Here is a 24,994-nt window from a genome sequence, read left to right on the forward strand (position 1 = left end):
GGGTGAAGGAAGCATAGTGTTGTAAGAGTCTTACACTATACATGAAGTGGTATAAAATAGTTATAAGCTAATAGAGACAAAAGGGATTCATAAAAAATATGCAATTTATTCAAAAGTATGGAAGAAGAGAGAAAAAGGAACAAAAGAGCAAACAAAGTTATACAGAAAACAAAGCCAACATGGCAGATTTTAAACCTAATCATATCGATAGTTACTTTAAAGGGAAGTGGCCCAAACACTCCACTAAAAGGCAAAAGTTGTCAAATTGGATTAAAAAAAGCAAGATCCAACTACATGCTATCCATAGAAACCCACTTTATTTTTTTAAGATTTTATTTATTTATTTGACAGAGATCACAAGTAGGCAGAGAGGCAGGCAGATAGAGAGGAGGAAGCAGGCTCCCTGCTGAGCAGAGAGCCCGATGTGGGGCTCGATCCCAGGACCCTGGGACCATGACCTGAGCCGAAGGCAGAGGCTTTAACCCACTGAGCCACCCAGGCGCCCCAGAAACCCACTTTAAATATAAAGACCCAGAGAAGTCAAAAGAAAAAGCTACCATGGAGACAATAATTCAGAGAAAAATAGAGTGATTTTCAGAACAAGGAATATTAATGAGAGAAGTGAAGGTAAAATTCGTCAAGAAAACATAATTTAAAATTTATATTCACCTAATAACAGAGGTTCAAAATACATAAAGCAACAACTAAAAAGTGAAAGAGACAGATCTACAATTGTAGACGGAGACTTCCACAGTTGTTTCTCAATGACCGAGCAGACAACTAGAACACTAATAATGAGATGGAAGATTGGAACTATAGTGTCAGCCAATTTGGCCTAATCGATATTTATAGAAGTGTTCTACTGAGCAACAGAAGGCGTATACTGTTCAAAATAACACATACTTGAAAAATTTTCCACATGTTTAGAAATTAAACAACTTACTGCTAAATAACTCATGGTTAAAGAAGTCACAAGAGACATTAGAAAATACTTGGAACAGAATTTTTAAAATACGACATATCAAAATTTGTGTAATACAGCCATGGTGAAATCTTTACCATTAAATGCTTATTTTAGGAAAGAAAGTCTTAAATCAATGAGTTAAGCTTCCACCTAAAACTTGAAAAAGACATAATTAAACCAGGTCATGGAAGGACATATTAAAGGTAAGAGCAGCAATCAGTGAAGTAGAGGAAAGTAGAGAAAACCTGAATCTCTTCCACTAGAGCTTTAAAAAGGGTTTTAACTACATAGTTTAATAATTTCTCACGCAGGGGCGCCTGGGTGGCTCAGTGGGTTAAAGCCTCTGCCTTCGGCTCAGGTCATGATCTCAGGGTCCTGGGATTGAGCCCCGCATTGGGCTCTCTGCTCAGCGGGGAGCCTGCTTCCTCCTCTCTCTCTCTGCCTGCCTCTCTGCCTACTTGTGATCTCTGTCTGTCAAATAAATAAATAAAATCTTTAAAAAAAAAAATAATTTCTCATGCATTGAAGTCTAACCTTTTTCCTGGCATATTACAGAAATACTTCCATTCTTAATGTATGTTAACAGTAAACTTCGGATGACATTATTACAACTAAACCAAAGAAATTGAAACCTGTTTATGTGGAACTATATACTAGTGCAATATTGGCTTCAGGGAATTGTGGATCATAAGATAATGTGGGTTGGTCTGGGGGCTCTTTGTCTTGTAGTATTCAGTTTCCTTGTCTGTAATGTGTGTGTAGAGATTATGGATTGTACCGTGGTTTTTATTGCACAACCAAGGATGAGTCATTCACTTTCCTATCATAGCTTCATAATACAACTTTAGGAGACTGACATTTTGAAGTATTGACTATGTTGATTTTTTACTGCTGATACTTAAATGCAAACTTATTAATCCAAGTAATAAAACTACACTTTCAAAATGAAGTGTTTTAGGTTATGCATTTGACAGTGTTAAACTTTAACCATGATTCAGTTTAGAGGTGAAGTTCTCATTAAAGCTCCTGTGGCTGGGGTGGGGGTGGGGGGAAATTTGCTTCTGAAGCGTAAAAAAGTCTAAACATTAAAATCATGGGTTTTCTAATACTTTAAACAATCATATTTTGAAACAGTATTTTTAAATTATTGGTTGTATTTATTTTTTCCTATTTTTATGTTATTTATTACACAGTCTATACCTTGTAACTTAATAAAAGTAAGTAAATAAATGGAATCCCTGGAAAACTTGGACAAACTTTGAAACTACTGCCTGATTCCTAGGTTTCAGATTGATGGCTGTGTGTCAGGAGCCACTCTGGCAGCTGAGAACAGAACATAGACACAAGAAACTGTGTGGGGCGCCTGGGTAGCTCAGTGGGTTGGGCCTCTGCCTTCAGCTCAGGTCATGATCTCAGGGTCTTGGGATGGAGCCCCACATAAGGCTCTCTGCTCAGAGGGGAGCCTGCTCCTCCTCCCACCCCCCTGCTGCCTGGCTCTCTGCCTTCTTGTGATCTGTCAAATAATATAAATAAAATCTTTTAAAAAATGAAAAGAAACTCTGTGTGTATTCGAGCATGAAGACAGTTGTGTGTGATTCTAAGTTAGCTCACTTGGTCTCCACCGCAGTTAACTCAGCTGAAGTTTTAGAGATATTTCTCCCTCCCTGAGACAGTGTTCATTTGGGAGGTGGGGTAGGGAGAGGAGAATCATGAAGCAAGCCACAAAGAAACGTAAACTCTCTGAAGAAGGCCTGCATAAAATTGAGGGAAATAGACTGTATGAGTGGAACTGGTAAGAAGCCCTTATTTGTCTGGACATGTTTACTTAAGGTGTCATTTTAGGGACCAATCAGTAAAAAACCACTTTTGTAATCCTTTTTGTGTGGAAGAACTGCCTTATTATATTGCCCTAATAATTGCCCTAATTAAGACTAGTATTATAGTCTGACAGTTACTATACCAGCGTTTTCCTACTGTTATTTTTCATATTCAGGGGGACATCATTTACTAATGTTCTGACCACTGTATGCTTGTAGATTTTTGTGGCATCTCCCTCAATTTTGAACAGTTTTCTAATTCTTGAAACCTTAGGTCATTCATTTTCTGTCATTTGTCATCCTCTCCAGAATGGTACTTCTGACTGTGTTAACTATTGTGAGGTTGAGTGTCTGCCTCAGAGAGCCCCTGTGTGCTTTCCCTTGCACAGTCATCCTCTGTAGCAGCAAGCTGCAGAAGCCATTCGCACCTGGGCCCCCTCACCCGTGGTCCCATGCCTCCATGCAGTGCCCCATTCTGCCTGCTGGGGGCACTGCACGGGGCCAATGCGTATGCCCCTCCAGTTCCAGGCACCGTTTCCAGAAGCTTTTGGTACACTCCTTCCACCTTCCCTGCTGTGGGCGCTACCTTACACAGCCATTCCGTCAGGACAAGGAGAGAGTGGGCGTGGCTAGCATGAGATCAGTGCTGGGGGCTTAACCATGCTCAAACCTCACTGTTTGTTAGAGATCTTTCTTCAAGAATTTCGAAGCCACTAGTCATTTTGACTAGATTTAACTAATAATAAGACAAGAAGGTATTGCCTTGATACTAAAGACACTATTTTGAGTACCTGTTTCCTACTGCTTTTTGCAGGGGACCCCCACACAATTTTGTATATTTCTTGCTAATGATCATAGCCAACATTATGCATTCTCTGCTCATGACTTAATAGTATAAATCAAAATACTTTAACTGAGGTGGCAAAATCTGAAGACCAAAATTCTAAATTTCAAATATTTTGGATCAAAGTTAAGCCATCTTGGTGAGACTAAAATTGATTACATAAAAGAGTACGTTCTGGTTGCCCACAAGATAAAAATGGGGGAAAAAGGAGAAAAAGCCTTTCTTGCCCAGCTGCCTATCTACCTACATTGCTTTCCGTTTTGATTCTGATCATCTGTTCTCTCCCTTCATCACCCAGTACCAGGCTGCAGAGATGACTCACCAGAGCCTCCCAAATGTCAGTCCTCTTACCCCAAAGCAAAATTTCATTTCCCCAAGAGTGTGTGTGTGTGTGTGTGTGTGTGTGTGTGTGTGTGTGTGTTTAAGTAGGCCCCTTGCCGGGTGTGGAGCCCAGCATGGGGCTTGAACTCACAACCCTGAGATCAAAACCTGAGCTGAGATCAAGAGCCAAATGCTTAACCGACCGAGCCATCCAGGCGCCTCTCCCCAAATGTTTTTCTTGCCTCCGACATAGTTTCCGTTTGCAGCAGGCTTTGCAGGCCAGCGCCTTGGCTATTGGCATTCATGCTTATTTCCAGAGGGAGTGTTACGGCTTGGGAGGGATAATGAAGATAGGCTGAAATTTTTCCTCTTCCTGTTGCATAGATTTCTTTTCTTCTCCTTTTATTACTGACATTCAAACTGAAGATGGGAATGTCAGAAACCCAGTGAAAAGGTGTTCTGGTTTTCTTCCAGAAGCCGGGGTTTGGGGCAGGGTCACAGTGGAGAAGAGCTTCAGTTTCCCCGGGCCAGTGCCCAGGAAACAGATGACCCTCAGGCTGTGCCATGGGGGCCCCTCAGTGGCCCACTCACTTCCCTCCCTGTGTGTTCTCAGCCTGGTTCTAACCAGCATCTTCTCTGGGATAGACGTTTGGGATCCAGTAATTAACTCAGTCTTTCGTCCCCGGTTCTCAGTGATGTCAGTGATGTTAACGTTAAGGGAGTTGTTCACAGGTGAAAAGCAATCTCAAATGTCATGGTAATAAAGTTGTCTTCTTTCTGGTTACAGAAAAGGACCTTCAAACTAGTTGCAGTGCCCTTTGTTCAGGAAGGTATAATTCATGCTGTGTACTCTGTCACTTTCATTTGTCAAGATGTACCAGAGGTTTGGAGGTGGCCTAGAAAAAAACCTGTGGCCAATTTATAAGGTTGCTTTACTCAGGACCATCCTTGTCCTCCCTGATAATGTTATACACTGAAGCTGAATGTGCTCTTGGATTATCTCACCAAAACACCCTCCCCAAAGGGATCTTTTTTTTTTTTTGGTAAATTGATCAAGTGATTTGTTAACTCTAAGGAAGAAAATAGTGCTGGTCAGTTTCCCACCTTATAAAGCCAACGTACGTCATTAAGGTCACAGAGTAAACAGCAGAAACATTGTAAGAAACACTAATTAAAGATCAGCAGAGGTCATAGAATAAAATAAGACACCACTTAACACCTTATTCATCTTAAGACCATGGTCCCCACTGTCGGTCAGCCTCGACTACAAGAAACACAGACAAGAAGCCAGAAGTTTGTGTTTTTCTTGTAAAAGGCCTTCAACAGGAATATAGATGACCTCGGTTCTTGATTTACATCCAGTGTTAGCAAAGTTCTCTGAGATGACCTCATCTGCATCTAAGAATCAATGAACGGGAAAAGGGACAAGGGGGTAAGGAAGAAGGAGAAAGAGCTGACATGACAGCCCTGGAGCAGAAGGAGAAACAGGAAAACTAAAACACAAACTTTTGAAAACATAAAAAACCTAGAGCCATTTAGAATCAAAATCCTATGGAAAAGGTCCCTAATGATTGTCCACTAGCTGTTTCTGTTGTAAAGAGGTCAGTAATTCTGAACCCCGGGCACTGACCAGCAGCTGATTCCTAAGAAGGCATCTCCTGTGTTCCAGTGCGTTCCAGACAAAAGTTGCCCTCTGTTACAACGCAAGGCTTCGGGCAGAGTCCCTGGACCCCTTGAGAACCACTCCACGCCTCCTTTCTCCCACATTCCACCCAAGTTCTTTCTTAGCGTCCTCCTATGCAGAAAAAAATCCCCAAGGCACAACTTTTGACCTTTTAATTATTATATTTTGAATGCCCATTACATTCTGATTTAGTCATTTTTAAGACAGGTAACCAGAAAACAACCATCCCTGTTAAACAGAATGAGATGCAGGTGTGCGGGCCCTAGGGCCTCGTGTGCAGGAACAGCACTCCGTTTCCATCGTGCTGGAAGGAGCAGCCCTCCAGCTGTCCTGCTCAAAGTTGTATGATGTGTGCAATTGAGTTTTAAAGATACCTTTTTCTGAATTGGCAAAATATGTGATATAAACATCACTGATTATATAAAACTGCATATAAAATAAAACATTTAGATAAGGCACTTTAACAAAGTATTCATTACTTTTTTTTAAATGTGCTTGACATTTATTGTATGACTTTAGTGTCATCCAGGAAAGAAACTTGCTTTCAAGTCCAGCAGCCCTTCTCTGAATTTCTGGCCAGTTCCAGTCCCTGTCCCCCATTTCAGCCAACTGAACTTCCATCTAATGCAAAGACTCTGGACAGTGAACTCCGTTAGCCTTCCAGACTCCAGGCCCCATGACTCCTGCACAGCCATCCGCTCCCCTCCTTCCTTTTTCCCAACTCAGGGAATAGGGGAAATAATTCTCTTATTCAAAGCTAATCCCTCTGTCCTGGATCCTATCTGCACTTGCCACCTTCAGGAACTTTACTGCAGGAGTTTCTCCTCTTTCCCAGTAGTTTTCTTCAGTCTGCCATTCCCTACCCTCCTCCCTTCCAAACCTGTTCCCCTTCTGTTCCCCCTGTTTATACCCTCTTCCCCTCTCCTATGCCTCTGATTCTGTTGGTTACCAAGGCCTGTTCATTCTGCCTCCTACGTAACTCCTTTACCCCTTCCTCCACCACCGCTGCCTGAGTTCAGCCCACACCATCTGTTACCTGGACTCCTGCCAGACATGGCCTCCTACCTAATTTGTCTTCTGCCAGCCTTGCCTGCCTGTGTCACTCACCTGGAAAATCCTCAGTGACCCTGCTTTGCTCATTGGGCAAAGTTAATCTGTAGGCATGGAAAAGAGACACCCTGTCTCTCTTGATTCTTGCCATGTGGTCATCCCCACCTGTGCCCATGCTGAACGTCCTTATGATTCTCTAAACCTCCCATTGTTTGGCTCAAGCCATATACCTTTGATTTCCTTGGAACAGTCAAGGAATTTTCCTAATGCACCCCCTCCAACACACATACCCCAGTGTGCCCTACAGGTCACCCAGCTGACCCACCTCTTGGGGTGCATCTTAAGCCCGCACAATGCCCATCCCCCCCCCCCCAGCTTCCCATGCACTCTGTGGGGATTTTCTCTTGAGCATTTTCACACTGTATTTAATGGGAGAACCTACGGTGAATTCCTTGAGCCAGGATCCTTTTTATCTTTGTGTGTCATTACTTTCAAAATGTTCATGAATGAATAAAAATGACTACTGAATGAAGTCTCTGTTTTGATGACATCTAGGGGAATAAAACAGACAAAAAGGCTACGATGTTCCATTTTTACAGACAGAGTCCACTGTCATAAAGCCATAGGGGTCACAAAACAAAATTTAAGAAGTATGCATTATAGAGATAAAGATTCAAAAGGGAATCCAGTTAAACCCCATTATACAAGTAGACGTTTAGTAAGCTTCTGGTGCTTCAGTCTCCTTTCTAGAACCGTTTCCTGGAGAGCTGTATAAGCTCCCTTCCGAGGGGTGTTAACAAACGGAAAACAACAGCAGCAACCCCACACGGCTCAGGATGCCTTTATAAAACACCATCCAAGAGGGAAACATAAATTACAATTTTCTAGAGATTGCTTTCTGATCTCACATGGGATCCTTCAGTCAGAGCGCCAGCCTGCGCGGACCATTCAAACCCTTCCTTTGTCATATTTTGTCCTACTTGTCATATGAAGAGACGTCCCAAGAATTCCCAGATGCCGCACTCTCTACTGCTGTTTTGAAGGTGGGGAGGGGACTTGGTTCTGTCATAACCTCCCAGTACTCAGTGCTGTTTGCCATGAGCCCAGTTTTAAGGTATTTCATATCATCTACTCTGTTTTTCCTCTCCCAAATGTGACTTTAAGATCCTTTATCATGAGATAACTGGCAGGTACAAGACGGACTTACTTCCTCTGTGCTTCTAGTCCATTTCTGTTGACTTCACCAAGTCAAATGATACTGGAGTGTCCAACATCTCGCAACATCTAAGCCAGTGGGTATCCCAGAAACTCTCCCTGAAACTAATGCCATCCTTCTATAGCTATTTCATGATTATGTAACTTTTTGAAATACAAGTCAGTGCTGTTTCACTCATTCTGCTCAAAGCAAAGCAAGGCTTCCTACTTTATCCAGTTTTATTCACTCCGGGGAACACAGACCAACAAAAAAGACATCACAGACTATCTGAATGTTGATCTTGGGCTCTGCTTTAGAAACTCTAGGAAATGCTTTCCGTTACAGGCACTGAGCATCAGTAACAATCCGGAAGCATCTGTGTCTGCATTCCTGATGCTTTTCCATCAAAGACACAGAAGAGATTATGGCCTTCTTTTCCAAAATCAACACATTTTGTACTCAAGCTCACTTGGCAGTGACCAGAGTTGTAAGCACATACCTACTTGGAAGGAACCAACACCAGGTTATCCATGACAGCCTTACCTAGCCAGTGTTAGTATTCTGACATACCTTTTCTCATTGATCTGAATAATACACTTTTTTTTTTTTCATTTTAACGTCTCTGGAATTGGGATTTCTCTTATAATCAGTGGTTTGTCATAATTTACCTGGCTTGGTTTTTCTAAATGGAATATATGCCTTGTGTTCAATGTAAGTCTTGTGTTCAATAGCATCTTAAGTTTGAAAGAATAAATTATATTATCTTAAAAATCATCTACCTATTTGATACATAAAAAGAACAGCAGCAAAAATGACCATCTTAGCGGTGAATTTCATTATTTGTATTATCTGTTCTGGCAGATACTTATATTGGAGTACAAACCGTCACATTTTATGATTTTCACTGTCTTTATATGACTGTTTTCTGCAGGAGAACATCATACATATAAGAAATTTTCTCAGGTAAACGTACTTTGATACACAGATCAGTGACTTCCTGGTTCCCTCTCCCTTTTTCTTTTTTTCCTGGGTGGGTTTTCAGCCAATATCTGCTCAGAATTTTATTTTTCCCTCAGAAATCTCAAAGTGTTATGAGAATATTCCAGATTTTTTTTCTTTTTTTTTTTTTTTTTTAATACTGGGGTTTGAATTCCTTGCCTCTCTTTTCTACCAATACTTTTTCATCTGAGTTAAGCTAGAATGGCTTCTCTCTCCTATACAGAAAAGTCTAGCTATCTTAGTATTTGAATCCTTTCTTTGGGGATTCCTTTCTTAGGGATAAAGGAATCAAATGCAGTTAAATGTTTTTGAGGCTGAAATGATTCATGCATAATTACTACACTCAGGTAGGGTTTCTGATTAACTCTCCCTTCTGCAGTTTCTAAAATATATTCATTCCCTTAACTAACGTAAGTATCAAATGGTTTTGAACAGAAATTGGCCATTTTTGCTGCTTCAGTTGTGACCAATCACTAAGTATCACCTTCACCATCTGTGGTCACAGAAGGTAGATCATCTGACAGAATCCTGACAGGACCCAGACATACCCTGCATCGCTCCTTCTCCTTTGTGTAACTCAGAGATGAGGCTTACGACTGGAGGAAACCAGCTGGAGAACCACTGTAGAAATTGTTTTGCAAAGTAAATCACAGAATAATGGTTTGATGTATTACCATTTCTAAAACAAAGAGGAAATCGTACCCTGAAAGAAATTTTAACCGCATGTCGGTTCCACTCAGCTAAAGATTTCCAAAAGGCAGCCACACCACACCTCTTCGGTACTGTGGTTTGTATTTCCACACTTTGACAGAAAACCATCTCTTCGTCCGTGTGTTTTCCCCTCTGGCCACTCTGTCACTCACTGCTCTTTTTCAGGTCCATACGTTCAGAGGGCCACACTGGTGTGAATACTGTGCCAACTTCATGTGGGGTCTCATTGCTCAGGGAGTGAAATGTGCAGGTAAGAGCCCTTCCCTTTTTGCTTTATTGAGTTATGAAGTTAGAAGGAATAAGTTATAAGGAGATTTGCTTTTATGCACATACAGTGGGCTGGATCCCGGTTTGCTCTTAACACACAGGCAGTAGTCTAGATTTGCAGACAGCCACTTTGGAAACTCAGTTTATTCGCCCTTAACCTTCTGTACTTGGGGGCAGCAGACTAGGGATCCAGTATTAGTCCATTAAAAAGAGAAAAGTTGGCCTGTTCAGAAAGTCTGATAAAAGGAGATAAAAGTAAGGCAGTTATATTTAACTCTTGCCTTTGATGTTACAGTAACTAAATTTATAAAAATGATTTTTTTAAGCAGTGTACAGGGACCTATGATTGTTGCCTTGGAAACTGAATTTTAAAGATAACTTGTTAAGCTGGATTGTCCTTACTACATTTTTTTGCAAAATCAAACTGAAGTTTAAAAATCTGTGAATTTATCTTCAAAGATGGTTACCAAATTCTGAAAAACCACTTAGTCAGTAATATTTTGTTTATGACATTTTGAAATCTTGAATATGTCAAATCCTTTCTATAAAATATGACCACAGTAGTTTTAGATATACATTTTGAAGAAACTTTGAAGGTTTACACATAAAGAAATAAGCAACTTTGGGATTCATTGAAATGCTTTATGAAAATAAGTTATTCACATCATGTGAAATTCCTTTGTATAAAACAACTATACCAAGAATTGACCATTTATTCAAACTACTCTAAATTCTGACATAGGCTTAGAAATAAATGTTTAAATTATAGTGTTTGGTCATAGACATTTCTTTCTGCTATTTAAATTGTAAAAGTAAAAAATACATTCTTACATGTCTTTTAGCATGAAGCTTAGCACTTAAAACTGTATACTAAAAGTATTTCAAAATGGTAACTGTAATAATTCTGTCAAGTTTATCACTAAAAACCCATCTTTATTTAGTGGCATGATCTTGTAAAAATTTTAATTCCAGTAGAAGTAGCATGCACGTGCTATATTAGTTTCAGGTGTACAATACAGTGATTCAGCAGTTCTGCACCTTCCAACGTGCTCGTCGTATTAAGTGTACTAGGAGCCTCCTACTCTGCCACCTTCCCCATAAGTCTCCTGCAGCATGATTTTTTTTCTTAAGATTTTACTGATTTGGGGGAGGGGAGGGCAGGTAGAGGGAGAAAGAATCTCAAGTAGACTCTTAACTCAGCAAGTGCAGAGCCTGATGCAGGGCCCGATCTTAGGACCCTTAGGCCATGACCTGAGCTGAAATCAAGAGTCAGACACTCAACTGTCTGAACCACCAACAACCATGATTTTTAGTGGAATATTTTTATTGCCCATTATGTGCAGAAATCTCTAGGGTCTGATTTTTCTTACTTCTAAACTGCATTTTTTTAATAGCAAGGTACAATATGCAATGCACATTAATGTTCCAAGTCCTTCTTTCAGTTATTATTCCCTTAGCGTCACTAAGGCATGGTGAGGTTCCAGGCATACATCATTAGCCAAATCCATTCAAGGACCTCCCTGTCACACACAGAGATAAAAATTCCCCTCATGTTGACTTTGAACCGCACAGAGGTATCTCAAAGAGAGTCTCGGCTCAGATCCAGTCTGACTCGTCCATCATCCTAGAGGGATGACAACCCCAATTGCAAGTCTCTGCCCAGAGAATAAATGAGGATAATCTTGTCAGCCTTCCAACTGGTGGTTACCAGTCAGGATGAGATTAGGCAGGCTGTGGGTAAGCCTTTGAACTGGAGGGGAACACATTGTAACCTCAAGTGATGTTAAGACCATCTACAGTGTGGGAGTGCTTGTTCCTGAGCACAAATCACCTGCTTAAGGAAAGTTGGTCTCAATCAGCATTAGGGATTAGATATAAATTTAGAAACTTTGACACAGCCGGACCAGCCAAGAACTTGCAACAGTTTCTTGAATGCTTTGTGACTATCAATGATTTAAAAGCTTCTCTTTTACTGGAGTAATGATGTGTATCACTTAAGTTTTGAAATATGAAGCCCATCTCCATAAGAATTCTGAGTTTGCTATGTTAGCAGAGAATAGGTTCTTGTATGCATAACCCTTGACAATATGCTACAATCCCAAATCATGTTTGAAAGAAATGCTTTGGAACTTTTAGGATAGTAATAATAGGAAGGAAAAGGAAAGAGAAAGTGATTGGCCCCTCCTACAGCTCCCCGCTTTAATAGTCTCCACGATTGTGTAGGAATTGAAAGAAAAGCCTTGAGGAGAATTTTCATTTTTATGCCTTGTCTGTAAAAGCATTCTGTTCTCTGTGATTTGAACCATATTAATGTATAAGAACAAGTCAACTCCTTTTTTTAAATGTGAAGGTTGGCATTTGAATTCGTTCTGTTTTCTATGACAACGAATTCTTAGATCTGAAGTGGCTGATCCTGACCTTTGAGCCATCCACTTTAAAACAGAATGCAAAGAATTAAGAATATAAAGAGAGAGAATTATGATAGGTTAAACAATGTCTCCCTAAAGAAGTCCACTCTCTAATCCCTGGAACCTGTGAGTATGTTACCTTTAATGGCAAAAGGGACTGATTCAAGCTAAGGTCTTGAAATGGGGAGATGACCTTCCATGGTTGGGCTGGGCCCAGGATAATCACAGTCACGGGGTCCCTACAAGAAAGAGGCAGAGTCTGAAAAAAAGGGACAGAAGCAGACATCAGAAAAGGGAGAAGATGCTAGGCCGTTGGCTTTGCAGAGGGAGGAAGTGGGCCAGGAGCTAAGGAATGTGGGCAGCCTCTAGAAGCTGGAAAAGGAAGCCTAGAAACACTGTCTGCCCCGAGCCTCCCGAAGGAGCACAGGCCTGCTAACACCTTGCTATCCACCTAGGGAAACTTGTGGCCTTGGGGCATCCGACCCCCAAAACTAGGACATGAACTCTAACGATGTAAGCCACTGAGTTCATGGTAATTTGTTACAGCAGCAATGGGAAACTAATACACCAGCCACTGAACATTTAAGACATTACTTCCGAAGGAAGAGGGCAGGCTAACTGCCTATCCGAAAAGAGATATATTTATCTGCTTTTGATCCTAAGACAGCTTGCTTTGTTCTGGTGTCTTTTTTTGAAATCCACCAAGGCAGAAGAGAGCGTGTCAGGAATTTTTCAGCGAGCATTGGCCAAAAGCATCAGTTTTGTATCGCCCCACCCCCTCTGGTTTTTTTGTTAAACATCATGTGAATTGTCGGGTGGTGTTCCAGGCACCAGGCTGGTAGAGTTACCGCCAGAATCGGACTGAATCCAGCTCGTGAGAGGCAAGCTGTCCCTTCCGACCCACACGCTCTAGGCTGGCTAAGAGGCAGGCTGTGGCTGAAGAGGGCAGCGGAGGGCCAGGCAGTGCAGACACGGCCTTTCCTACACCTGCCCCTGAGATCCCAGAGCAGGCACCAAACATCCTCTTTGTCTACCAACGTCTCCCTCCCTCTAGCTTGCTTGAAAGACTACAAGGACGGGGCAAGGGAGCATGGAACGGCAGCTTGGGAGCGGAGACTGAAATATTTATGAGCATAACAGGTAGTTTGTAACAGCAGAGTTCAAAGGATCCTCGTTCAGACAAAAAAGAGTTTCCCCAAACCATGTTTCCTTTCTCTATGAAAGGGACTTACTTATAAGTTAAAATAATCTGTTCTTATATAATCACTGAGCTTGCCAAACACCCCTCCCATCAAAAAGACCATGATTCCACCAGCGTTCCTGAGTTGTTTTCACTTCAGCCTTGCCACAATAATCTGAGAATTAAGCCAGATAATAATTGTAAATCACACATCAACTTAGTCTTGGTTATTTATTCAAGTGACTCTGTTTTTCCAGTGTGTCATTCACATTGCTGTCATCACACACACACATACACACACACGTGCGCACACGCAACAGGGAATGGGAGTTCTTTCCTAGTAATAAAATGTATTCATTGCTTAAAGTATACAAGGACTTAGCTTTTAGGTTGAAGAAAAGAAGTGGAAGTAATTTATTTTAATTACTGCTTTGATTGACTGGACCTAAAAAGTTATGTTTGTCCTTTTATTTTTTTTAAAAATCGTATCCATTTATTTGGGAGAGAGAGAGCGTGCGTGCGTGCATGGGGGCGGGTGGAGACGGAAGGAGAGGAAGCAGACTGGGTGCTAAGCACAGAGCTCCACAGAGGGCTCGCTCTCACTACCCTGAGATCATGATCTGAACCAAAACCAAGAGCCACACGCTTAACCTACTGAGCCACCCAGGTGCCCCTATATTTGTCCTTATAAATTACCACTGAGAAGTTGATTAGACTTGTTTAGAAGTTTCGTGTAGCAGTATTTTCACAAATATCCAAAGAATAAATTATTCTTTATAATTTTGCTTATGAAAGTAATGACTTCTGATACATAAGAGAATTGGGCTATTCCCATTTTCCCTGGATGGAGATTCAGGGAGGGAGATATCTAAGAGACACATCTTAGAATAAAAATTTGATTCTCAATTATTTAAAATATGAACACACACGGGGCACCTGGCTGGCTTGGTTGGTAGAGCATGCGACTCTTGATCTCGGAGTTGTGAGTCCAAGCCTCACACGGCATATAGAGAGTACTTTACAAAAAATCTTTTTAAAAAATGAATAAAATATGAACACTCAAAGAATGAACAATTATCTTTCCTTTCAAAACACGCATTAACATTACCTTTTAATCCTAGCAATATAATGTGAATAATATCAGCTATTTTTTTTCTAAAGATAGATTTTTGTGGGGCGCCTGGGTGGCTCAGTGGGTTAAAGCCTCTGCCTTCAGCTCAGGTCATGATCCCAGGGTCCTGGGATCGAGCCCCACATCGGGCTCTCTGTTCCATGGAGAGCCTGCTTGTGATCTCTATCTGTCAAAATAAATAAAAATAAAATCTTTAAAAAAAAAAAGGATAGATTTTTGTGCTTTCTAGATATGAAACATCCATTTTTTAGAGAAGTCAAATGCCAGGAATTCTGAAATCTGAGAATCGCTTAAAGTTAGTGTCTAAGTAATAGAAACATTAATAAAGGACAGAATAAAATGTGACTTGAATTTTTTCATTTTTTCTTTCATATGGTTTAGTCCATGCTTATTAACTTGAAGGATTAGGAGGGGGAAATGTTTCATTGTAGCATAAAAATAACCTACTAACCAAGAGATGCAACAAATGAAATGATCTTTTACGGACTTTTGTTGTTGTTTACAGTGTAGAGCTTCCTTGGGAGAAATGGAACGATAGAGGAGTTATATGACTTTAATAAATAAGGATGAAAACTAAATAAAGTCTTAATGGCAAACTGAAATATGATGTATGGCTAGTCCCTGCAGGAGCGATTTTCAGAGCGAACTCAGAGCTGGTATATTGCACCGTGAACTAAAGGGTATAAAGATGCCTTATTTTCATGACTTTGCCCTATCCTTTGTTCGTCTGAAGGACTTCATAGCTAATCCTGCCAAAAATTTGGCTTTTGAAATTTATTTCTAAACTCGAGTAGAATATGTTGTCCCATAGTTTTTTTTTTAATATTTTTACAGACCGAGATCACAAGTAGGCAGAAAGGCAGAAAGAGGGGCGGGGAGCAGGCTCTCCCCGATGATGATGCGGGGCTCAATCCCAGGACCCCGGGATCATGATCTAAGCCAAACCCACTGAGCCACCTGGGCACCACACATAGTTTATTCTTATTCAAATGGAAGAAAGAGATCAGTTTAGAAAACATTTTCCTCTTCCTTAATTCCTAAATCTGAGCTCAGTCATCACTCTACCCACTTGTCACTGAGTCGCAAATAATCTAGGAGTCTAATGTTTAAAGTGGTAGATGACTCCAGTTATTGAATGGAAAAAAGTTAGCATTAACATCAGACCACTAGTGCTATTCACATGTTTTGATAATGTGTCAAAATTTTACTGGTTTGCTTTGTAGTGGTTTTCCATATGGAATTTATACCTAGGGAAAGAATAGGACAAAACAAGATTATAATGGGTAGCTTCTATCACTGCTTTTTAAAAGTCCTTGCCAGGGGCGCCTGGGTGGCTCAGTTGATTGAACGTCTGCCTTTGGCTCGGGTCATGATCCCCAGGGTCCTGGGACCGAGGTCCGTGTGTTGGGCTCCCTGCTCAGTGGGGAGCCTGCTTCTCCCTCTCCCTCTGTCTCTGCCTCCTTCTCTCACTGCTTGTGCTCTGTGTATCAACGGAATAAAATCTTTATAAAAAAAAAAAGTCCTTGCCAATGATTTCACTCATATGTGTAATTTAGGAAATAAACAAGCAAAGGGGAAAAAGAGAGAGAGACAAACCAAGAAAACAGATTATTAACAATAAAGAATAAACTGATGGTCACCAGAGGGGAAGTGGGTGGAGAGATGGGTGAAGTAGGTGATGGGGATTAGGGAGGACACTTGTGATGAGCCCAGGGTCATGTATGGAAATGCTGAATCACTATATTGTACACCTGGAACTCATATTACACTGTCTTAACTGGAATTAAAATAAAAACTTAAAAAAATAAAAGTACACTGATTAAAAAAAAAGTCCTTGCCAAATCATTTATATATATATATATATATGTATGTATGTATATATATATACATACATATATATATATAACAGTAAAATATAACAATGTCTTTTAAACTCAAGTATATTCAACAAACAATGGGTACAATAAACATTACTGAGTAAGAGGTTGAAACTACTAAATTCTTCTTCGGGGCTGGAAACCGTAACTCTGTGTGATACGCGGCTAGTGAAGGGCGGCAGGCGTCGCTTGGTGGGACGAGCATGGGCTGGGAATCCAGAGGCCAAGGCCACATCTCAGTTCTGCCACTTTCTGGCTGAGTAATCCGAACAAGTCATTTGGCCTCTTGGAGCTTTATTGCCTCTATAAGGTAAAGGCACTGGGATAGGCTGTTACCAAAAGCCCTTTCCAACTGCATCTGTTGCTTCTTTGTACACACTTCAAATATGAGACACATCAACATTAGTATGAAATCATGAAGCTTTGCTGACTTTTATACATTTAAATACTATGGAGGAGTTCTTCCGGTTCTGGATGAGATGAATAAATAGGTTTCATTTTATTCCTCACAATATTAATAACAAAAGACCCTGTACAAAACCTATACATCAGCTATGAGAAGACTGAAAGTGGAGAAAAGCGGGCAGGCCGACCCCAGGAACCCCGCAGCAAGTTGCCTGGTGGTTGGGATTGGCTTTTTTCCTCCTTCCCGTGTATCCCCAGCCTGGGCACAGGAGAAGCCCACAACCCAGCAGTGCCAATAAGCACAGACCAAAGATAATCCAAAGAAAAGCCTTCTCTTCCTAGCCAAAGCCCTGGGAAAGGGTAGCCAGCCGAACCCTTTCCGCCCTTCCTGCCGTCCTCCAGGCGAGCATCGGGAACGAGGCACAGAGCAGCAGCCGCCCGCAGTATGGGCAGAACCTGGTTTCGCCTTGCCCTGCAGTCCCCAGGGTGCACCTCGCCCCTGGGAATGAGTGGAGCCCTGTATTTCAACATTGCCTGGCAGGAAGGAAGCAGTACCCCTCCTGGCTGAGCCTGTGGGTGATACCTGGACTTCCATCCCGCCACGTAGTAGGAGCAGCACTCTCTCAGCCCAAGTCTGTGGGTGGAGCCCTGTCTTCACTTTGACCTGCAGTGATGAGGCAGCTGAGACAGGACATTAACCTGTCTTCCACATGTACCCTGTGGTTCCACACGGCACGGCATTCCTTCTCAACCAGGCTTCTGGGCAAACCCTGGCTTCCATCCCCACCCTGCAGTAACTAGGATGTGGCTGTCTCCCTCCCCAGAATGTGGGATAGTCCTGCTATTTGGGTACCGTACAAGTAGGGTGGGCAAAATAGCACTGCAGTAATGTTACAAAAGCTTTGCAAACTCGGTAGGTATTTGAACCTTGGCCTACAAAAGCAAGCCAGGACACGCATTCTGAATCTCAACAGGTTAACTGTCTGCTAAAAGAGAAATGTTCAGTAGGAACCAGAGTCTTCTTGTAACACTCAAAAATATCCAGGCTTCAGTTCAAAATTACACTTCATAATGGGAAGCAGGAAAATCTCAACTCAGATGAGAAAAGAATCAACAGATGCCAATACCAAAACGACCTAGGCGCTAGAATGATCAGACCAGGAAAACGGTCACCACGATAATGCTCCAGCAAGCAATTATAAACACTCTGGAGACAAATGAAATAGAAAATGAAGACAAAAAATAAATGGAGGGGTGCCTGGGTGGCTCAGCGGGTTAAAGCCTCTGCCTTCAGCTCAGGTCATGATCGGCTCAGGTCATGATCTCGGGCTCTCTCAGGCTCGGGCTCTCTGCTCAGCAGGGAACCTGCTTCCCTTCCTCTCTCTCTGCCTGCCTCTCTGCCTACTTATGATCTCTGTCTGTCAAATAAATAAATAAATTCTTTAAAAATTTTTAATAAATAAATAATAAATGGAAATTTTATAACTGAAAATGGCATTAACAACAAACTCACCAGATAGATGGGCTCAATAGCAGAATGGAGGGGACAGAGGAAGGAACTGGTGAACCTGAATATAGATCAATAAAACTTCTCAAACAAGAGAAAGAAAATATACTTTGAAAAGTGACCTCAGCCTCAGAGACCTGTAGCAGAATAGTAAAAGATTTAACATTTGCATTGTTGGAGTCCCAGAAGAGGAGAGAGGCTGAAAAAAATATTTGAAAAATGAGTGGCTGAAAACTCCTCAGATTTGGTAAAAGCCAAGAAAAATTAAGTACTTATTTGGAGACGCTTTTGTGTAAATGAAATGTATTAGAACAGTAAAGAGGAAGAAGCAGCTATAACCCCAGGCATCCACGTCCTGTCGCATTCACATGGGACGAACAGAGCTGGCCCAGAATTCCACTTAGCTTCCGACCGCAGGCTGATTGGGGCAATGCCACGTAACGGACCCTGGGCTGCCGCGTAGAAAAGGCCTCTCAAAAGATTCTTCTCAATAATGACAGCAACATAGTCCTGGTAAACACCTCTAACCTACTATGCCTAAGAAATTGCCTATATTAATATTAAAGTCTCACAGGAACCTATAATGGATAGATAATAATAATAAATACTATTATGATTCCTATTTTACATAACTGAGGCACAGGAAAGGCACTCAAAATTGCACAGCTAATGGATGAGAGAGCTAATTCTAACTCAGAGAAGTTATAGAAAACATTAAAATATTCAGGGGAAACAAGGTCTTTTAAGTGGACATTTGCCATCGATTTGCCTTAGGGTTGAATCAGAAATCTTACCAGTAACTAAGAGAGATATAAAGAGGAACTGGGGGTCTGGGTGATGTAATCACTTGGACATTGTCTGAGTATTACAGAATGTTGTCGAGCCATGTCCTCCGGTAATACAGATCCAGCTCGGTGCTCTGGAGGCCCATTTCTGTCTTCAAAGAAGCAGCTGCTATTCTTTAGTGATGATAACATTGGGCATTGTTGGCATTGGCCGTGCCTTCTCCAGTGCTGTTCTCTTACACACATATGCAAAGACCCAGTGTCCCTCTGCACCTAGCTTGTCTTTGCACACGGGAGGTGCTCGTTACAGTGGAATTCCTCCCTTTGAGTCACACGGGCCTTACGTACACATTGCAAGTTGGCAGTGTCTACATATTTAACGAAAGAATGATTCCATTTATAAATTTTGGCAAATGTTCCTCATCTCTGTTTATTGTTACCGCCCTATAGAACCAGACTGCAGCTTTACCAAGTCATTATTAGAATGATAATCACCAACATTTGCTGAAAGAGCAAGCAAAACTAAAGCTTGCCCAGTGACCACAGGCAGTGGCCGTGGCCTTGTAGGATTTTCAGATTGTTTCATTAAGACCTGGATATCACTGAATCAGATTTATAAGGGGTCAACATCAAGTCCTTATGAAAAACACCAAATGGGTTAGGTTTTTAGAAACATAAAGATGACATTTATTTTAGTTAAATTATTCAGTGATGGTTTATCACTCTTCACTCTAATAGAGCAAAATATTTGAATTCTTCTCTGTCCCTTCTAAAATTCCATTTCTCTCTTCTTGTTGAAAATGAAATATCTCCTGACATTAACTAGAAGGTGTTTGAGTTCTGGCATCTTAGAAGTTACAACTCAGTAAAATTACAAAGCAAAGGACAAGCTTCAGGAGAGACGTGATAGGTATAGGTGTTAAAATCGTGGACCCTAGAAACATCTGTAGGCTTAAATCTCAGCTCCATTGCAAACTCAGGGCATGACTTTGGGTAAATCACTAACATGTGCTTGGTTTTGTCAGATTTGTAAAATGAGAAGAAAAATAGTACCTATTTTATTAAGTTTTGTGAGCTTAATGGAAATAATGTAAAGCACTTGGACTAGTGCTTGGCATCAATAAGCCAGTGCTAATAGTAAATAATACTATGGCTATTTTTAGCCACTATATTTATTGTTTTATATATCTATATATCAAGGCTTATGAAGAGATATGAATATGAGTGGCATGGTTTTAAGAAGACCCTGGGATACTTTAACTTTTGGAGATCTAATTCCTCTTCATATCAAATATATTAAAGTATAATCCTATATCCCACATCAAATATAATTTTTATGTCACTTTGAAGAAATGGATAATTTTAAGTTGCCTTTTTGGTATAATATTACATTTTGTAGACATTTAAACACTTATTAATTTTGTTTGATCTGGGTTGAATTTCTCCTGAGATCACACAGCAAGTAAGAAATGAAGCGTGAGCTAGAATTCTCATCTGCTGACTTAAAGCCAAAATTTTCCAGAAGAAAAGATGGGAAGAATGTTTTTACACTCTGCAGAAACTGCTGGAAGCTAGTCCCCTTTTAAGCCTCACTGAAGCTGGATGGACTGTCTTTTGCTAAAATAAACACTCCAGAATGCTCAAAACTCTGCTCAAAACATTGATGAATTTTTCCTTTCTGTATTTTTCTTTTAGATTGTGGTTTGAATGTTCATAAGCAGTGTTCCAAGATGGTCCCAAATGACTGTAAGCCAGACTTGAAACATGTCAAGAAGGTGTACAGTTGTGACCTTACAACACTCGTGAAAGCCCATATCACCAAGCGACCAATGGTGGTGGACATGTGCATCAGGGAAATTGAATCTAGAGGTGAGGCGTTTCCGGTGTGGTTCAGTTGTGGTAATGCACCATGAATGCAAGTTCTCGTGCCCTTCTGGGTGCCTCATTGCATAATCCAGTTGTCTTCTTCTGTAAGTTTAGGGGGGAATGATTTCAGATGTCCAATGATCTGAAAGCCTGAAATGAGTTAATGTAGCATCTAATGAACTAGCTTGATTTTAAGGTACATTGAACTAGTTACAGGAGATACACTTAAATATTTTTATGGATGATGATACTTCTAGTCTATAAAAGTTGACATGTAGATAGCAATTTGTTTTTCACTTTTTACATTTTTCTAGGTCCAAGAAGCAAAGGTGTAAATGCTCTATTAAAACTAACCTAAGCCAAAAACAGCGCTGCATCCCAATTCTTATTTCCCATTTGGGAAACACTGGTATGGACCTATTAATATGGTTATCTTAGTCTTCGGTTATGTAAAGAATTATGGTATAATTGGGGTGATGAATTATTTCCCTTAAGACTCAACATATTTGATCTAATTAGACTAAGTGGTGAGCCAAATTACAAATACTCAGGTAACAGTAGGTCAGAGTTTAAAAACTGTGAGTGCAGTGGTTTTATTTTAGAAGAAAATGTGAAGAGGTTTCTGAACAAGTGTATTTAATCATTCTTTCATGCACATTACTTCCCCAGCCTGAAGTATGGGAAGAAATTAAAATTTGGAGAAAAGGCATAATTCCAAAGAAACTAATTAGCTCCCTTGCTTTATTTTTACAGGTCTTAATTCTGAAGGACTGTATCGAGTATCAGGATTTAGTGACTTAATTGAAGATGTCAAGATGGCTTTTGACAGAGGTATGTTCTTCAGCATGTTCATTAACTTAGGACAACAATGCTCTCTGCCAAGAAGGCACAGTTTGTTATTTTTTATATTACTTGTCTAAGTCATTGATTATTATTCCAAATTAAAAGCTTATAATTTTACTTTTTATTAGTATGTTAAAGTGTTACATTTCAAGGTGAGGAAGAAACTGTATAAAATGTAACTCTATTACCAGTATCTGAGCACCCAAGGCTGGTCCCTGTTCATAAAAATATACACAGAACAGTTAAATTTACCAGAAATCATGGAGAAGATAGGGCAGGGTGGTTGGGAGAATCTAAGTCATTACAGATCTCAGATTTCCCAGGCTGGAGTTGGCCCACCAAACTGCCTGTCGTCCATGTATCCCATCACCATATTTGACAGAGTGGAGACCCATTCTAATGACTTAGATGCCCCTACCACAGAATCGTTACTGATTTTATTTGAATTTATGCCATAAAGAAAAATATTAATAACTTTGGAATATAACCTAGTTTGTTGGGGTTGGGGGATGCCGGAGATCAGAAGAGGCTTTTCCAGAGAAGAACAGAGGTTGATCGTATAATATGTAAAGACCTTGGCAAGAGAAGAGTCTGTGCAAAAGCCCTGAGGCTGTCCTTGTCAAGGCCCTGAAAAGTGCTATGGCTTAGAGAGTAAGAAGTGAAAGGAGAGTGGATGAAGATGCAGTGAATGCAGTATCTTACTATAGAAGGAATTAGCTGAATGGTAGAAGGGTTCTCAGATCAATGTCTAAATTCGATTTGATTTAACTTGTCATATAACTGAACTATAAGGCTGGTAATTTTATTTTCCAAACCAAAAATTGGATGTGTAACCCATAATGAGACAGGATATTTGACATGTGGATTCTCATAGTAAAATAACTAATAGATGGCGGAAACAGGAACCATGTGGCAGGAGAGAATACCAGTTTTCTTTCTTTTTTCCTGAGTAAAAATGTTGATAGAGGGATACTTGCCTTTGCAATTCTTCTACCTTCCATTTGTGCTCTCCCATCCCCTTTTCCAGATCTTTGGGCCTCTAGCACCTGCCCACTTGCCCGGGGTTCCCCAGGGAAGCATTCTACATTGCTTTCTCCTCCCAGAAAGTGATCTATCCCAATTTGTACCACCACAGCCCGTGATTTGAACTCAAGTGTGAAAGACACATACCAGTGATCTAATTCACACTTGAATGTGAATGTATGATACACCATGGCATTTTGTATTTAAAAGAGGATTCTTTAAAGAAAAAGTAGTGGTGGTTTTAGGTTTACAGTTCTAGGTTGACAGTAGCTTTAGCTTACAAAATTTCACAGAAAGTACAGAGATTTCCCATAAAACCTCTCCTCTCATGCTCCCCCCAACCCAGTTTCCCATTGTTAACATCTTGCATTAGTATAGTACATTTGTTACAATTGATGAACCAACATGGGTACGTTCTTAATAACTAAAGTGAGTGGCTCACATCGAAATTCACTCTTTATGTTACAGAGTTCTGTGGGTTTGGCAAATGCATAATGTCATATATCCACATTACAGTGGCACATAGAACTTTCACTACCATGAAAATCATCTGTGCTTTACCTGTTCTTCCTTCCCCTTCTCCCCCTGCACCCCTGACAACCACAGTTCTTTCTACTGACTCCCTAGTTAAGCCTTTCCCAGAATGTATATAGCCGGAATCATAGAGTATGTAGCCTTTTTCGACTGATTTCCTTTACTTAGCAGTATGCATTTAAAGTTCTCCCATTGCTTTTCATGGCTTGATAGCTCTTTTCTTGCTGTTGCTCAATAACATTCTTTGTCTAGATATATCAGTTTATTCGCCTATTGAAGGACATCTCAATTGCTTCCAGTTTTTTGGCAATTATGAATGAGAGTGGCTATAAATATTTGTGAGCACATTTTTGTGAGGCATAAGTAGTTTTCAGCTCTTCTGGGTAAATACCCAGGAGTGTGATTGCTGGATTATATGGTGAGAGTATGTTTAGCTTTGTAGGAAACCGCCTACCCCCAAGTGGCTGTACCCTTTTGTGTTCCCACCAGCGGCAATGTACAGTTCTGTGGTTCCTTGTCCTCCCAGCATTCATTGTCAGGGTTCTGGATTTTAGCCATTCTAATATCAGGGTAGGGAACAGGCTGCTTTTTAATGGGAAGAAATCATTTGTAAGCCAAACGGAATAAAAGAAACCTAGGATAAGGTCAGCTCAGAGTAGGTACTAATTGAATCTTTTGTAGATGAAAATTCAGGTATTTTAACCAGTGACTAAATGCAGGGGAGTAAAGGAAGGCCAGCTTCCCTCGAGAGTCTTAAGGCCCAGCTCCTCTGAAATACTCCTCTATTGTATAACTTCTTTTCTTGTTATTTCAACACTCTAAAGTTTTGTTTCATTTTACTCTCATGCTTCTCACTATCTGCCTACCTCCAGGGCTTAGACAGCATCCCAACGTCATGGTCATGTGTCAGAGCCTAGGGTGAATCAGAGGTGGCCTTTTGTAAGTTAGGAGTGACTTTCTTGTTATTTTTCACATTCTCTAGGTTTATTTAAAAAAGAAAGAGAAAGCAATCCCACTCATTCCCCTAGGAATTCTCAGGTACTCCTGGAATTTACAAATATTGCTGTTGACCTCTGTCCTCTTATACTCCCCCCTCATTAAACCTGGAAAAATAAGTAACTTCAGAATAGAAAATTTAAAAAAAATGATTTCACTTTCCACAGAAAATTGATCATTTATATACATCAGCACACAGAATTTGATACTAAAAACTGATGCATTGCCAATCTCTAAAGACTGTACACAAAAACACGTTATGAAAACAGTGCTCTGCATTCAGACACTTACTCTTGTTTTTTTAACCTCCTTCCAAGATGGGGAGAAGGCAGATATTTCTGTGAACATGTATGAAGACATCAACATCATCACTGGCGCGCTGAAACTTTACTTCAGGGATCTCCCAATCCCACTCATCACGTACGACGCCTACCCGAAGTTTATCGAGTCCGCCAGTAAGTATGAAGTCACGCATTCCGAATGACCCCACAGACTGCCTCCTCCTGGTAATCATTTCTCTGGTTTTTCCTGAGTTTCTTGAATGCGTACTAAGTATTTCCCCCTTGCCTTTCTCCATGGCTAATAT

General features: G+C 40.6%; 1 protein-coding gene across 2 annotated transcripts in view; it reads left to right on the top strand.

Annotated features, from left to right (window-relative positions):
- The window catches only part of CHN1 (chimerin 1), a 207,030-nt gene that overhangs the window by 172,890 nt on the left and 9,146 nt on the right, over nucleotides 1-24,994 (top strand). For both annotated transcript variants that reach the window (XM_080798958.1, XM_080798959.1), the window contains 4 exons: nucleotides 9,751-9,835; nucleotides 20,842-21,015; nucleotides 21,766-21,843; nucleotides 24,726-24,863. In XM_080798958.1, the coding sequence (XP_080655084.1) occupies nucleotides 9,751-9,835; nucleotides 20,842-21,015; nucleotides 21,766-21,843; nucleotides 24,726-24,863 (475 nt within the window). The remainder of the gene's footprint in view (nucleotides 1-9,750; nucleotides 9,836-20,841; nucleotides 21,016-21,765; nucleotides 21,844-24,725; nucleotides 24,864-24,994) is intronic.

Source organism: Martes martes, assembly GCF_963455335.1.
Source record: "Martes martes genome assembly, chromosome: 3".
In the NCBI taxonomy this organism is placed as follows: Eukaryota; Metazoa; Chordata; class Mammalia; order Carnivora; family Mustelidae; genus Martes; species Martes martes.